Source organism: Equus asinus, chromosome 22 (genome assembly GCF_041296235.1).
Source record: "Equus asinus isolate D_3611 breed Donkey chromosome 22, EquAss-T2T_v2, whole genome shotgun sequence".
NCBI lineage: Eukaryota > Metazoa > Chordata > Mammalia > Perissodactyla > Equidae > Equus > Equus asinus.
In genome coordinates, this window is record NC_091811.1 from 20055888 (window position 1) to 20072812 (window position 16925).

At 35.8% G+C, this 16925-nt stretch overlaps 2 protein-coding genes across 9 annotated transcripts in view; both read left to right on the top strand.

Annotated features, from left to right (window-relative positions):
* The window catches only part of RIMKLB (ribosomal modification protein rimK like family member B), a 69560-nt gene extending 52663 nt beyond the window's left edge, over positions 1–16897 (top strand). For 7 of the 8 annotated variants that reach the window (XM_070493937.1, XM_070493942.1, XM_070493935.1 and 4 more), the window contains 4 exons: positions 5205–9755; positions 11960–12037; positions 12503–12663; positions 16714–16897. In XM_070493937.1, coding sequence (XP_070350038.1) covers positions 5205–5668 — 464 coding nt within the window. In that variant the 3' untranslated portion in view covers positions 5669–9755; positions 11960–12037; positions 12503–12663; positions 16714–16897. Of the gene's footprint in view, positions 1–5204; positions 9756–11959; positions 12038–12502; positions 12664–16713 lie in introns of those variants that run through there. The other variant, XM_070493943.1, reaches the window with a different exon arrangement.
* The window catches only part of A2ML1 (alpha-2-macroglobulin like 1), a 74714-nt gene continuing 70325 nt past the window's right edge, over positions 12537–16925 (top strand). Inside the window, exon 1 of the mRNA XM_014850964.3 lies at positions 12537–12663. The gene's annotated coding sequence lies outside the window, so the exon portion shown is untranslated. The remainder of the gene's footprint in view (positions 12664–16925) is intronic.

Below are 16925 nucleotides of genomic sequence, written 5' to 3' on the forward strand. Positions count from 1 at the left end.
ATTTTACAGACAGGGAAGACCCAGAACAGTTAAGTAACTTGCTAAAGGTAACAGATCTTATAAATGTAGCTAGGATGCAGATATACTTTTTGGCTCCAGAGTTGTCCCCTTAACCACTCTATTTTACTGCCTCTTGAATAACTTGGCTTCACAATTGGAAAGATTACATGGAAGCTTTGCAGACATCATCTAGATTTTCAAATAAATTTTATAAATTTAACCATCTTTTATAACTGTTAAGCTCTGTGCCTCTCATACTCTTCTTACTGTTTATTAACAATAATATGATCTCAGTTATGTGAAATTTTATACACACACCTGATGGACATTCAACTAAATGTTAGATAACTATGGTTGTCCCTGGAAATCAACTTTCAACCTATTTTTGCAAAGACTTTTGGCTTTTCTATAATGAATATTTTTTGGTTGACCTTAAAACATTTAAATAGTTTTATACACACAAATAATTTTATAATGTTATTTAAATATGATCTTTATTGTGTTACTGTTTAGCTGTGTTATTTAAATTTTGATCCTAAAATGTGATCCCCTGCTTTTTTCCTAACCCCTCCACTCTCCTATCATGTACCATATACGTCTATTCCTATATTGATTTACAATCTATTTTCAGTTTTTTGCCACTGTGAGCTGTATTACTATAAATACATATCCTTGTGAATATGCTTTTACATACTGCTGCTTTTATCATGACCAGTCTGAAGTTTGGTATTGCTGGATCAATATATGTACTTTTAATTTTTATAGATGTGGCTAGAGTGCTTTCCCAAAAGGCTTTAACTCTGCATTTCAACTTGCAGCATATTAAAGTACCCTTTTTTCTCCCTCCCTGCAAGCAGTGTTGTTCTTTGGATATATAGTTTTTGCTAATCAAATGGGAGTTAAATGATATCTCACTATTATTTTAGTTTGTATTTCAAACCTAACTATTAATGATTAGAGTATCTTTTCATAGCTTATTGGTCATTTATCTTTACTTTTATGTGGATTACTTTTCATTATATTTGCCCACTTTTCAGTTGAGTAGTCTTTCTTGTTAGTGTTTTGACCAATAACCACTAAATGCCATTAGAGCCCTCCCCCTCCAATCTCAATTATACATTCAAAGTTGCCACCATACAGTTTCCAAATTCTCTCCAGTTGAGAACCACTGTTTTAGAATCTCTAGCACAGTGTTGAGCAATAATGATCATAAGTATCTGTCTAGTTTCTGATTTTCCTTGAGATAGATTTAGTGTTTTGCTATTTAGGATGTTTATGTAGCTTCATTCTACTAGAGTTTTTAGTAGGAATGATTGTCAAATTCTATCCATTGCCTTTTTGGCATCCTTCTGTGGATAAGATCATTTGTGTGTTTTTCACCTTTAATTTCTTGGTGTGTAATGGGTTATGTTGATAAATTTTAGATTTAAAAGGTTTTTTTGAACTACCCTTCCATTTCTAGAATAAACCTCTTTTGACTTGTAATAGTGTAGTGTTCTTTTGAAAATTTGAATTCAGTTCTTTATTTAGAATATTTACATATATTTTCATAAGTAAGATTGGCCCATACTGTTATTTTTTACACTTCTTGATAACATTTAATATTAAGGTTATGCTGGCTTTATTCAATGTATTGGGGAATTTTCAGTCTTTTCCTGGGACATTCTGTAGGTAAAGTGACGTTGGAATAAAGAGTAGCTAAATAAAACTCACCTCTGAACCCATCTGGTCCTGGTTCCTTTTGTAGTAATAGCTCTTTTATCACCATTCCAGTCTCTTCGGTAATAATTTGCTTGTTTAAGCATGCTGCTTCTTGATTCAGTGTTGGTAATTTATCATTTGCTTAGAAATCATCCATTTGTTTTGGGTTTCAGACTTTTTTGCCAGTTTCATGAGATAATTGCTTATGTTTCTTTTAATCTCTCCTTTGTGATTCTCGCTTTGATATCACGCTTAATCTTGTCAAAGTAGCATGTGGATATTTGTGTCCTTTTTATTTTTCTGTTCTATTCATTCTACTTTTTGTCTTTATTAAATTCTCTTCTTAGTTTCTTTTTCTAAGAGTACTTAATTTCTTCTTTCTGATTTCAAAATTAACATTTTGGTACAAAGTGTTTTTCTCTATCTAGACGGTTCTCATTTTCCTTTAATTCAAGGAATCAATTTTGCAGGTTCTAGTAGTTTTTATTCTTTTGGTTACTTGAATTACTAAGTTCTGGTTTCCGATTTTCTTGGGTTATTGTCAGAGACCGTGGCCTGTAAAAGTCTTTTAAAATTTGTTAAGGTTTTCTTTGTGGTCAAAAACATGATTGTTTATTGTTAATGTCTGATAAAGGAAAAATGCATATATGGTGTATACTCTAGTCAAAGATATAAGGCTAAGAAGTGGTTTGTTATTCCTTTGTCACTTATCTCTTTGCCCACTCCCTTTAGTTTTCAAAATTTCCTTTTCATTTTGTTTAAAGTATGTTTGTTATAAACAACATATAGCTAAGTTTTGTTTTCATTCCAGTCTGACAAGTTTCTATCTTTTAATGGGAATTTTTCAGTTTGTTTTTAGTGTAATTGCTAATGCACTTCATTGTATTTCTTCAATCTTATTTTGTGTTTTTTACTTAAGTTGTTCTTTCTTCTTTTTTCTTCCCTAATTTTTGCTGGTTTGTAAGGTACCATTAATTCCATTCCACTCCCACCGCCGTTCCTAAGCTCATTAATCTGGAGGCTCAGCCGTGGTTGTGCATTCCATTAGTGGTTACCTCCTCTTTCCCTACTCTTATAATCAGACACATATTTTCTACTGTTACTTGAGAAGAGAACAGTTTTTCCTGATGCTCTTTCTTTCCTGCTCCCCTCTGCCATCATAGTAATATGAAGTCTTTGGAATACCTTCACTTTTCCTCCGTCATCCCTTGATCCCTCTCTCCTCCAATGAGAAGATTAGAACAGTTTTACTTTCCTTCCTACTCCTCCCTCTTGATTCATTCATTCATTGAACAAATATTTTTGAATACCACTTAATTATCGAGTACTGTTAGCAATATTTTGTATATATCAGTGAACAAAAGAGACAAAAATTCATGTTTTCATGGGCTTTTACATTCCAGTGTTTTGCTGAAATCTTTTAATAGTTTTAGTCCAAGTCTGTATTAGAATTTCTCTTATTGTATGTCTTCTGTTTCGAGAATTCTTTTTTTTTTTTTAAGATGTTATTTTTTTCCTTTTTCTCCCCAAAGACCCCCGGTACATAGGTGTATATTCTTCGTTGTGGGTCCTTCTGGTTGTGCCACGTGGGACACTGCCTCAGCCTGGTTTGATGAGCAGTGCCATGTCCGCGCCCAGGATTCGAACCAACGAAACACTGGGCCGCCTGGAGCGGAGCCCGCGAACTTAACGACTCGGCCATGAGGCCAGCCCCCTCGAGAATTCTTATATAGCACTTACATTATCCATTCCCAGGCAGTCTTTCTTTATCCATTTAGAGTTAATTAGACCTATATTGCAAGAATCATTACTCACTATTTTTTACTCCCCATCTTTATCTTCCCATATCTCAAAGTCTCTATTCTTAGTTTATGTTAGTATCTGTTCATGATTATTTTCCTCAAGGGGGGTATATGAGTGATAGATACCTTCATATATCCTTCTTTCTTTCTAAAAGGAGAATATATTGGCTGAGATAGAATCTTAGATTCTAAGAGTCTAGCTTCGATTCTGCTGCCTTATAGGTTACGTTGTTGCATTTGAATGTCCAAATCTACTCTGATTTTTAGGGTGGGTAATTTATTCTTTTTAAATTTTTTTCTTTCTTCCTTTCTTTTTTTTTGGCAGAGCTCAAAAGTTTTGTCAGGATATTTTCAGAGATGCATCTTTTCTCAATCAGCCCAACCTGGATTTTAGTAAGCTGTTTCTATCAGCAGGCTGTTTTTCTACAGTTTCAGGAAAATTTCTTCCTTAATTATTGCTTATCCTCTATGTGTTTCTCTCCTTCTGGAGAAGTTTTTTTCTGATGCAGTTCTCCAAATTTCTTCTCTTTCTTTTGTGATTTCATCTTCAGTTTTTTGTATGTGCTTCGAAATATTTCTTACACTTTATTTTCCAAGTTGTACGTTAAACTCCCACAGGTGACTGTACTCTCAGTTCCTCTAATGAAGTTTTTAGTTGGGTAATTATGCTTCCATTTTAGGTTCAGAAAGTCCTTTTGTGCTGAACTTGAGTCTCCTTAAACTGCTCTTATTTCTTTCATTCAAGTTGTGGATAGCTTGTTATTTTGCTGTTACATCAGGGCTCTGCTCTGGTTATTTGGAGCATTCAGATGCCCTCAGTCGTACAGATGCCAAGAAGCAGAGTTGTTTAATTAATTGATTAGTGTGCCAGTCACCTACTGAGGTACTTCAAAGAAGCATTCCTGTTTCCTGGACTCCTCTACTCTTCCAGCCTCAGTGGTAGGGAGGACTAAGCTCACCTGTGCAGTTACTTTTTGACCCCTTTGGGGTCAAAGACGTCAGGCATACTAACATGAAACTGATGTCAGCTTTCCTCCTGTCGATACACAGAACTCTTTGAGCCAAGCTCTTCTCAGAATTCTTTGCTTTCTAGTCCTTATCTCAGAGCTTCCTGGACAGGTCTGCAAATGAGAAAATCTAGTTCTAATTCCTTTCTCTCAGATACCAGCAAAACTCAAGATTTCACCTGTATTCAACCAGCTACCATAAGCCCTACAATCCTTTTGGCTTAGGAATGGCAGATAGATTGGAGTGGGGACTGTAGAGGAAGAGAGCTGTGTTTAGGTTACCATCTTCCCAGATTCTGTCCTATTCTCTGTCCCTGTTATGCATCTCTATTATTTTTACAAATCAAAAACTGAACCCTTTTTTCATATATAAAATAAAGTGGTTTTATTGTATTTATGCAAAAGTCTCTTCTACTTGGTCACATTATTGAAAGTAAGATAGGCTTCAGTGGAAGTTTAGTGTCATCTTCAGAAGAATAGCATACTGAAAAAGTACTAAGTCATTGATTCTTTGAGAGACTGGGTTGAGGTGAAATTCCCTGATGAAGGAAACTTAGACTTCAAAGTCCCAGTTTTACACTAGAATTAATTTTTACTACTGCTTGAAAAGAAAGGATTAACTTTAGAGGTCAGCTTTAGTTTCACTCCAAAAATCTGTCATTTTGGTAACTTTTTATTTTGTTTCTCTTACCAGGTGGTGTGGGGATGATGTGCTCATTGAGTGAACAAGGGAAGCAGCTAGCTATCCAGGTGTCTAATATCCTGGGGATGGATGTGTGTGGCATTGACCTGTTGATGAAAGATGACGGCTCCTTCTGTGTCTGCGAGGCCAATGCAAATGTAGGTTTCATCGCCTTTGATAAGGCTTGTAATCTAGATGTAGCTGGTATCATAGCGGACTATGCCGCCTCCCTTCTGCCCTCTGGCCGGCTCACCCGGCGTATGTCCCTGCTCTCCGTGGTGTCCACAGCCAGTGAGACTAGTGAGCCGGAGCTGGGTCCCCCAGCCAGCACTGCTGTCGACAACATGAGCGCAAGTTCCAGCTCTGTCGACAGCGACCCTGAAAGCACGGAGCGAGAGCTGCTCACCAAGCTCCCAGGGGGCCTATTCAACATGAACCAGCTGCTAGCCAATGAAATCAAACTCCTGGTGGAATGACTCCACCAGTAAATAATTAACCAACAAAACCCTTGTAAAACTTTCTTTTTCTTCTTTCTTTTTCCTTTTTTGTTTCTTTTTTTAAACCAACTTGCAATGCTGTTCATGGAAGATGCTCAGGAGAATGAGAGAAAATTGAGTAGGATTAGTTAGGAGAGGAGAAAGGGGAGATAGACTAGACCTCTGCTATTAAGATGTTACTTTCACTTACAAATCCTATAGATAAAGAGGCAGAAGAGGTAAGATACAGAAAATTGTCAGGCTCTTGTAGTTACCCTTTTAAATTACTCAAAAATGTGTATGCTCTCAGGCCATGAAGAACATATAAAATTTTTTCATGGTGTCTCTTGTTTTTGTACAGTTGGTACAAATTTCAGAGTAGCATAACTTCACATTGTGTTGCAAAGATTTGTAGTGGGTGAGGGAAACATCTACCTGAAGTACAGCAGTTTTTTAATACAAATCTGAAAATTCTGCCTTTACCATATTAACTAGCAGCTTTATGTTCATAGTTTATGAGATCTTGAAGGATTTATTATTTTTGTTTTTTCCCTTAATTTGGGTGGGAGGGAAACATGACTGTGACTCAATAAAGGTTTTTTAATGACAAAATTGGCATGTTTGCATGATAAAAGGGAAATGAACAGTATTGCAACGTCTGGTACACAAAATAACATTTACTCCAATGTAGATAAAATTACACTAGTTTAAAATATGTGCATTGACTTGTATTTGTTAGTGTTTTAGTCTTTTTTGAAAGATATATGCTCTGTTAATGTTGCATTTTTTTTTAATACGTGCTAGTCTAACATTCCCTGATCTATGCCTGCATCTTTAACAATGGCCAAAGTGAAGAAAATGCTACCTTTTTTGTTAACAAGACACTGACTTGAAATATGTGCATTTAAAGCCTTTTTTTTTCCCTTTTTTCTTTTGGTGGTTGGGCATTTAAACAATAAGGACAAGGAAAAATATTTTTAGGGGGCAAATCAAGGGCCTATAAGTTCCTAAGTATAAAGCGGAAGTGATTTCTAATACCAGTGTTATATATTTGCATTTTTCACATTTTAGGAGGGGGTATATGTGTGTGTGTGCACGCATGCATGTGTATGTGTTTTGCTTTTTGTTTTCACCAACCAATCAAAAAGGATAGATTCTAGAAAATGGAGCATGATGGGAAACAGTTTTTTAATTTAAGAAACAGATGAGTTGTTTTCGTAGCTATGCTCCACTGGGGTGGAGGTACTCACCTAAAGACATAAGGAGAATAGATGCTTCTTAGGCCTTTCTGTGTATCTATATGTTTGATTTTTTCCTTTGGTTCTGGACTGTTCAGTGTATAATTTATTCAAGGCTACATGCTTTTCTTCAATGCTTCTGGCTGTGCGTTTTCTCCTATTACACAGGTTTTGGGGTGGGATGGACTGGACGTTTTTGGTTTGGGGACTTATTTTAGCAGTGTTGAGTCTCTTATAGCCCTACTCTGAAGCCTTCAATACTCTTCACTCTTTATATTCCTTTACTTTCTGATTTATAAAAGCCCTGAAACTGCATATAATAGGAGCCTTTAAAACATGGGTAAAGCCATCCCAATGATGGGTTTGGAAGGTGTGTTAAGAAATGGAGATGCTCCAGAGCTCAACGTAATTTTTTTAAACAGCAAGTTCCATCTCCCTACAATCCTCTGAAGCTTTTACCCAAGTTGTTTCTTGCCTCTCCAGTGCTTTTTTTCCCTCAGATGGACCTTAAACATAATTTCTCGGACACTACTAGAGAGACTTCGAGGCAATAATAAAAGATCAGTATTAACCAGCTCTAACAGAGGTTTGATCATGCTTACTTGTACAGTTTTTCCCCCGTTTTAAAAAGGAATGTAATAAAATTTGTTTTTTCCATAGAATTAAATAATATTAAAATTGAGTGGAAGGTTGACTGTTGACAAATAGAATAGTACCTCTAATCTGTGCAGTGTCTCTTTTCACCTCAGAAAAAGATACATAAGAGGAGTTTCTAATTTATTTTTAGGATATTCTAATCTCATCTAAGAGAATTTGACTTGCACAGGGGTTATTGTGGGACTTACATACATATATAAGTACCTCTGACTTATTAACAGAAAGAAATACTTGGTACTTCTTTCACTGAATGACCAGACTTTGAAGGACGCATACCATTTGGGATAGAGAAATAAATAAGGGAGAAATAACTGCTTAATTAAATCATCATTCATGTGTTTGTGTAGAGACCATCTGGTTGACATAAATTATGGTACATATACTTTGAATAGTTACATATCACATGTACATAGATTAATGAATTTTAAAACACAAATAAAACACCCTCTCTATTTGATGAAAAACTCAAGTTTCGTGTTGGGTTACCAGGAAAAATATAGGTAGCCTTTAAAAAAATCTTACCCAATTAAAATCAAGTATATCATAAAAAATATCTGAGATTACTTCACCTTTAGTTTTATTATTTATCCATCTTTTTGCATTCACACTATATTAAAATATAGTTTTACAAACATATTTCTGGATCGTGCACTCACATGTTAGAATGAGAAGGGCAGGAATGGTCATCTTAGACTTTAAAAACATGAATATCTTCTTGAATTCCCTCAAAAATTAAGGTAAAGAATATGAACAAATCATTCTGGAAGAACCCAAATAAAACAGCCCAGATGTTTAAGTGAAAGTTAAATATATTTTCGTATTATTTAATAACTTTTGTATAATCTTAATTGCTATTATAAGAGGTAAAATTGTATTTATCAAATATGTATAATCATTATCTCGCCAAAATCTGAATTATTGTAAAATTATTGTGTATTGTTAAAATTGTAATTCTGAATTGTATTTTGAAAGTAATTCTTTCTGATATTGTTTTTTATGTCATCATGATGAAAACTGGACTATACACACACACACATATACAAATATGAACTAATTTAAAATTTTTAATAGTTTTTTTCTTTTTTGGTGCCTAAAATTGATTGGTGATTTCTGCTGGCTTTTATTCCACTGAACTTTGAAATCTTTCTGTATATACTATCAATAAGAAAATACCCTGGAACATTAGAAAATCCTTCAAGAGACTTGCTTTCCTCAAGCACTTTATCAGACTTTTGAGAAGGTATCGAAGGCGTTGAAAGAAGTAATTGACTTTCAAAATCATCTCTTCTTTTTCTCAAGAAGAAAACGATGAAAAAATAAATTCTCTTCATTCAGTGAATCCCCAGTTTGGGGTCTGGGGAGCTTAGAGACATTGTGAAATCAAATCTTGTGTTACAATTTTCTTCTGGCTCACTCTTTTGAGAAGGTTTATGGGCTATATGGCTGGTGAGACACGATCCCCTCCTAAGAAAATGTAGGTGCTCAGACAGGTAACCTCTGCTGCTACTGTTTTTATTTGTTTGTTTGTTTGTTTAATTTCATTTAAAATTTGTTTTTATTATAGTAGGATATTTTTAAATGTAATATATTTCAGGATTTATAACCAGGTTCACTGCTTTCTTTCTTTTTTTTCTTAAACAAAACAAAACAAAGTTTCATTTGAGATACATTTAGGCGCCTTTGAAGCTTGGATTTTGGAATGTTTCAGTAGTGGACAGAAATCTGCTGTTGGAATCTTCTAGTCTTCCAGGTTTAATTTGAAATGTTTTTAGTTTTGTTTTGGATTTTTGTGTGGTATTTTATTTCCTTTATGCCAATGCCCTTTTGCCATGCTGTTTTGGGGTGGCTGCCTAACTCTAGTGAAAATTCTTTCTATATTAACGAATGTTTGATGTTTTAAATTCCTTAATGTTTTTGCATTTTTAAAATTGTTTTTAAAGAAATATTCTAACTGCTTGCACTGTTACTGTTCTTTACCAGCCTTTTCAGGAGCCAAAAAAACAAAAACAAACAAACAAAAAAATACCCAGAGAAAAAACTTTCCTTCTCCCCCTTCCTGATGATGAGTGAGAAGTATTGAGAACTTTCGGGGTCAGTGCCCTTCTAAACTCCCCTTCCCCCAATAATGCAGCTGTATAATGAATGGTAAATGCAGCGGTTTGGATTCAGGCGCAGCCCCAGCCTGCTTGCAGGTAATTTGACTCTTCCTCCTTTCTTTCCATCCCAAGGCTAACTTTACTTTCTTTTTTTAAAATTTCTTTTCTTTATGTACTTTAAAGGCAACCATGGGTTTGTAATAACTCTCATTTTAAAAAATAATGCATAAATGTATCTAGCACATAATTTGATTGAAGAACTTTGGGGGTCAAGTTTTTATTGTTTGGGATGAACTCAGGACTTTCTTTGGGGATTTGCTTTAGCCATTTAGATAACTCCATTCCTTGCATATATGTCTATAATTAAGTATTCAGAGTGTGACTTTTTTGGCTTTGTTTTTGTTTTGGGTTTGTTTGTTTCTTCCATTGTGCTACTCTGGCTTAAGCTTTTTCAGGGGTTGGTGTTCCGAATACACAGCTCACAGTATAAAGACATCAATTAGGAGTTGACAGGTATGGAAAACTAGAGTTTTGAAAAGGTAAAATTAGGTTCTAGGTTATATGTTGTGAAAACTCACCATAGCATTCAGTTGATGTTAGTGCTTCTCTTTTTGTGACATCATTATGGAAGTGAAAGGGAATAATGAGACAAAGATAATAGAAACTATTCCAGTTATTTTAAGAGCAGTGTGATTTCAGAACTAATCATTTTAGCATTTTTGGGACACTAGTTCTAACAGAGATGTGAGCAGTTTGAGAGTATCATAAAATAATTGTGTAAACATTCAAAAATTACAGATTTGAACAGATTGGAGGGCATTTCTGAAGCACAAGATCATTAAGCAGATGAACTAAGGCCATAAAACAAAGTTAGTGGCAGGATTTGGAATATAAATTGTCTAGTTTAATGGCCTTTTTATTAGTTAATATGCTATCTACTCCTCTGTCTACCCAAGTCCACCTACCCTTTCCTCCTTTTCCTGTCCTTCCTAAAGTTTTAGCTCTAATATGAGTTACCATTTTGGGAGATAATCTTCTTTCTAATAGGTAGAATTGTAGTGACAGTAACCAGGACCTTTTCAAGATATAATTCTGCATAATTTTATCCTGTGGCTTTGGATGTCCTATCCAAAGAGGCTATAAGTCCAATAAACCACTAGTTAGTGAATAGGAAATCCTGGCTTATAATGCTATTTCTACAGCTGAAGGCATAAAATAAATCATTAACCTGTTTTGTGCTTCAGTTCACTCATGTAAAATAGCAACAGTCACTCCCCTAAGCATCTTAAGACAAAAATATTTATCTGTTGAACTGAAGTTTACTAACAAAGGAATCCCACCTGCACTCCTGCAGGAATTTATGATGTATACTAAAAAAGGCTTGTACAGCAGGACCTTGTTCTCTTGCTGCTTAGAATGGCTAGCATTAGGATGTGTGGACTGTGTGATTGCATGGGCCATGGAGAATTTAACAGTCTCCATTCTTCTGCCCCTATGAGGATCATTGACTTGTTAAGAATGATCTTGCTTTCAGATATCACCATATTCACTTATTAGATGAGCCTTATATAGCATATATACCTGGCTGCTATTGTGGGGTTTGGGAACATGAGGGGTGGGGTGAATTGTTGTTGTTTTAGGTTTCAGTCAGACAGACATCCCTGTGCCCCAGTTCCCAGAAGCACAGCAGGCCTCTAGGAGCATCCGTGGGAACGGCGCAGTCCTGACATCACCAACTCTTCTGCTCAGGCTCATCCCATATACAGAGGTCAAAGGGTGGGGTTTGAGATTGGGGGAAGGAATGAGAAAGTAGAAACAATGTCACTGCATTGCCACTGTTGACTAGCCTTTGGTGCTTATGTCAGTGTTTGTTTTGTTTTTAAGTTGGCAAAACTGTACCTATTTTTATTTTGGGGTAAAGGTAGTGGGAGGGTGGAACAAAAACAAGCCATTACTATTATTGCTAGTTCATTACTGGATACTGTTCTTTAGTAGCTAATACAGAATAAATTTGAAACGTAGACCCCAGTGACAAAGAGAATGGGCATAGAAATGAGTCTCAGGATTTTAACAAACAGAAAACGTTTATGTGGTGTTAATTTCCAGTTCTGTAACTGCTACTACATTTGTCACTCTGTCTCCCTTTTTCACCCTAATTCTTCTATATATGTATACAGTTTGAGGAAATGTGCATTTGTGGTCAGTCCTTTTTAAAGGACATAATAAACTTACTACTTTTTTGCAAAAAATATACCCAGTGCTTATATGGGCATACAAATGCTACCCTATTTTAAATGTAGGTGGCGTATGTGTTCGTGTTTTAATGTATTCAGAGCCATTGGGCAATAAGCAGTCCAGAACATTGAAAACTCAAGCAGGTAAAGCACCTAACACCCTTAGTTTCTAGAATTACTTTTAAAAACTCCTTTATTGCTGCATCCTCCACAATTCTTGTGGTAGTCTCTGCACTTAAAATTTGTAGGAGTTGTAGACTACCTGGTTAAAATTGTAAATTATGTATTTATTTGTAAGATTGTAGGGATAGGTGAAGAAGGAAAGTGTAACAGAAAAGAAATGGCTCCTTGAGATGGCAACTGCTGAGTGTCTAAATCTTTCCACTTTTTTTTTTTTTTTTTTAATTTTCTCAGCTTAGCATGAACATTGATCATACATTGTTTGATTTCCTGTGATGGGGATTTTTGTTGTTTTGACTTCTGGTGGGGAGGTCTTGGGAAAACATGAGGAAGTTCATGCACAGGTGAAGATATGAAATGTTAAAGGAATTTTTCTGTTTAATCTGAAATAGTAAGCAAGAACTTTTTCTATATACCCTTCTGCTGCAGCAGAGAGATAAACTGGTAGGTGGCAGCAGAAGAAGGAGTTCTTCAGATTGATGGCTACCGACAGAATCTACATAGAAGAGAGAGAGCATGGCATACCAAGTGAAGCAAAGGGGGCACAAAATAGAAACAAGACTCAGATAGCTGGATTTTGGCTCTAAATGGTAAGTTACTTTCAACTAAGAATGTGTTTTCAGTCTGATACTGGTATTGTGTAAGTCACTGTAGGGTGTAATCATAAATAGGTCCTTGCCTTAGGATGAATTTGTCCTAACTAGGGTACTATCATTCTTTACTTAGAAAAAAAATTAGAATGTGCAAAATTAGGGATTTCTCCCTAGTATATTGATGTATGTGAACCTTTTTTCCCCTCTAGGTTTATTGAGGTATAATAAACAGATGAAATTGTAAGATATTTAAAATGTACAACATGATGATTTGATACACGCATACATTGTGAAAAAATTCCCCCCACTGAGTTACTAATACATCTGATATGTGAACCTTAATGATGGCAAAAATTATGATATCTTATAGTAAATCTGATTTTTAAAAAATCTGCAAGATAAATGACATATGCATTGTTAACCACTTTGTAAAAATAAAATCTATCCTCTTTTTAGTGGGAGTACTGGGAGGATAACAACAAAAATATGTAATTTGAAAAATCATGGGGTAAAAGATGATCTTTTCGGGGCTGGCCTGGTAGCATAGCAGTTAAGTTTGCGTGCTCCACTTTGGCAGCCCAGGGTTCGCTGGTTCCAATCCCAGGCACTGACCTACACACTGCTTATCAAACCATGCTGTGGCAGTCGTCCCACATATAAAGCAGAGGAAGATGGGCACAGATGTTAGCTCAGGGCCAGTTTTCCTCAGCAAAAAGAAGATTGGTGGCAGATGTTAGCTTAGGGCTAATCTTCCTGTAAAAAATCTTTTCTTCAGTTGGCTGTCTCTCTTTTGTCTAGTCCCATTTCCTTGTCACTGTGTCTGCTCATCAGTTCCACTCTGTGATCACTTTTCTCTCTTGCTTATTGCCTCTGCTCTTCTGCTCTTCTTCTTTCTTTGCTTGTGCTTCTGCCTCCCCGTTTTTGTATCTCTGTTCCACCTCAGTCTCTGTATGCTTCCCTCTCTCATTCATTCCCTTTGAAGTTTACTTCTCCAGTGTTGCCATTTTCATCTCTGCCTGCCTCTTTTTCTTTGTGTGTGTGACTGTGTGTGTTTGTGTGTGTGTGTCTCCCCCTTTTCATTTGCATTCTCTGTCTATCTGCTGGGGTAAATAGCTTTATTTCCTTTGTGTATGAATCAGAGTGGTGATTCTCTACACTTTAGAATTTGATGAGGCTGAATTCTAAGAAATCAAATGATATTTTGAAGTCTCGAGAGTTAAAGAATGTAAGTTTCAACTCTTAAATTCATAATAAAATACAAACTTACTCACTCACTTGTTAATTTTAACTATAGTATACTTTATTGTTCCTGGCAACCAAGCTGTTTAAGATCGCTTAGAAAGAAAAGGCATATGGTTCTTTTTTTTTCTTTTTTTGCTTTTTCTCCCCAAATCCCCCCAGTACATAGTTGTATATTTGTTTTTTAGTTGTGGGTCCTTCTAGTTGTGGCATGTGGGATGCCGCCTCAGCATGGCTTGATGAGTGGTGCCATGTCCACGCCCAGGATCCAAACCAGTGCAACCCTAGGCCCCTGAAACGGAGCACGCGAACTTAACCACTCGGCCATGGGACCGGCCCGGCATATGGTTCTTAATCTTATCTAGACTTTTCAGTTCAAATTGTCTCTGATTTTTAAATTTTCTTATGAAACCAAAAAATGAGCAAAGCAGTCAGTATTTTATAGACATTTATGAAAGAAAATCAGTTTTTTAAATTGAGGTATAATTGACAGAACATTATACTAGTTTCAAGTGTACAACATAATGATTCAGTACTTGTATACATTGTGAAATGATCACCACAGTAAGTTAACATTTGTTACCATATATCATTATAAAATTTTTTTTGATGAGGACTTTTTTTTTTTGAGGAAGATTAGCCCTGAGCTAACTACTGCCAATCCTCCTCTTTTTGTTGAGGAAGACTGGCCCTGAGATAATATCCACTCCCATCTTCCTCTACCTTATACATGGGACGTCTACCACAGCATGGCTTTTGCCAAGTGGTGCCATGTCTGCACCCGGGATCTGAACCAGTGAACCCTAGGCTGCCGAGAAGCAGATGTGCGAACTTAACCGCTGTGCCACTGGGCCGGCCCCTGATGAGGACTTTTAAGACCTACAGTCTTAGCAACTTTCAAATATGCAATACAGTATTATTAACTATAGTCACCATACTATACATTACACCTCCATGACTTACTGATGTCCTAACTGGAGAAAAAAATCAATTTTTAGTCTTTCAGGTGAAAGTTAAAAGTAACTGATCTAAATCTTTTTTCTAAAATACATATATTTATATTTTAGTAGTATTTGTATTAGCTTTCTTAAAGTAGCACACACATAATTTTTTTCAAGTTTTATAAATGGTGAAAACAGGACATCCAGAGGAGAAATTATTATTTAAAGAAAAAGAGTCCTGACCACTATTAATATCTGCAGTAACAGATTGAGCTACTGCCCTGCAAAGGCCTCCCATAGAAATTTAGAATTTTTAAGCTGTAAGGTCATATAGTATAATCTTGAATGTGCTGGTAAGGAAACTGAAGTTCAGAAAAGTTAATACCTTGGCCAAGATTACAGAGCCAAGAGTAGGACCAAGTCTCCTAACTGCCAGTACAGTGCTCTTTGCGTTATATACCATGCATCTTTCAAAATCTACTGTAGTCACTGAACAAGTGAAGTGTGCTGCAGCGAGAGCTGTGATGTCACAGAGTTGTCACTTTTGTGCTTGTGGTTATCTAATATAGGATAGGGAGTCTATTCAAATAAAGGATATTAAGACAAGCTGTAGGTGGCCATTTTAGATGGTTTGTGTGTAGAATTAATGAGTATATCAAGGTTTACATGATTTGGTAATGAGAAGATGTCTGTTGTTAAGACAAAATGCAAAGAGGCCTTCAGGTTCTTTGCAATTTCTGGTTAAGGGAGAAGAGTAATGGATTCCTTAGATCTAGTATATGATTCTTCTACCTCTCCTCTTGCTTACTGCTGTTCCTATTGTAGAAAACGAATCAATCTACAACAAAGATAAAACTTTATATTGTTCTTACATTCCTTTTTTTTCTTGCAGATTTTTAGGCTAGCAGTGGGGGAAGTGGGTAGTTAAATGGGATGATTGGGTAAACTTGGATAATAGGATAAATAGTAACATGAAACCAGAATAACTGATATCATTGTCTAAATGTAATGAAAGCTGTATATTATTATGTTCCATACTAATATACAAAATGTTATTTGGCATTAGGATAAACATTTTTAGTAGAAGGTGACTTCTTTTTACACGTTTTTTAAAAAAAAGAAACAGAATTCACCATACATTCACAAACATCAGGACTAAAGAAAAAAAGTGTTGGCTGTAGTGTTGGCAACATCTTGATGCAGTAAACAATATGATGGACTTATAAATTGAACTATTGATTCTTCATTCACTAGAGAGAACAAATTCCAGGCAGTTAGAATAGTTTCTCCTGAAGAAGGATCGAGTATTTGGGAAATAAGATTGCTCCTATAAGCCAGTCATAGATTTAAACTTTTAATTTTTTTTTTTTTGAGGAAGATTATCCATGAGCTAACATCTGCTGCTAATCCTCCTCTTTTTGCTGAGGAAGAATGGCCCTGAGCTAACATCTGTGCCCATCTTCTTCTATTTTTTATATATGGGACGCCTGCCACAGCATGGCTTGTAAGCATGCGTAGGTCCACACTCAGGATCTGAACCAACGAATCCCGGGCTGCTGAAGCAGAACGTGTGAACTTAACTGCCATGCCACCAGGCCGGCCCCTAAACTTTTTAAATTTTTAATGATAACATTAAATGTCTTCAAAGTCAGAATCAGATTATACCTTAATATACCTTTTTCAGCTGAGATTACCAAGATAAAGTCTAGTAATTACAGAAAAACTGGTTGTGTTTTTTTCTTTGGTAATCTAGACAATTTGTAATATCACATTAGTTAATTTGTTATCTTTCTTTTTTTTCCTCCTCCTAATTATAAACACTGTTTCAATCTGTGATTTAAGTGAGCTGTATGTGTTTTCCCCCCAGGTTCTTTTGAAGTAACCAGTGATCCTTTTTGCTTATTACCTCATTCACAGACTGGATGAAGATAGATTTGACTGTATGCTTTTTCAAATGGAGCATAGAAATACACAGAACAAGGAAGCAGTAGCTGTGACCTGTTTGAGTCAACGTGTTTTCTAAAATAAAAACACCAGAATTGGAAATGAAATAGCATGGAGTGTGATTTGTTCTCTTGG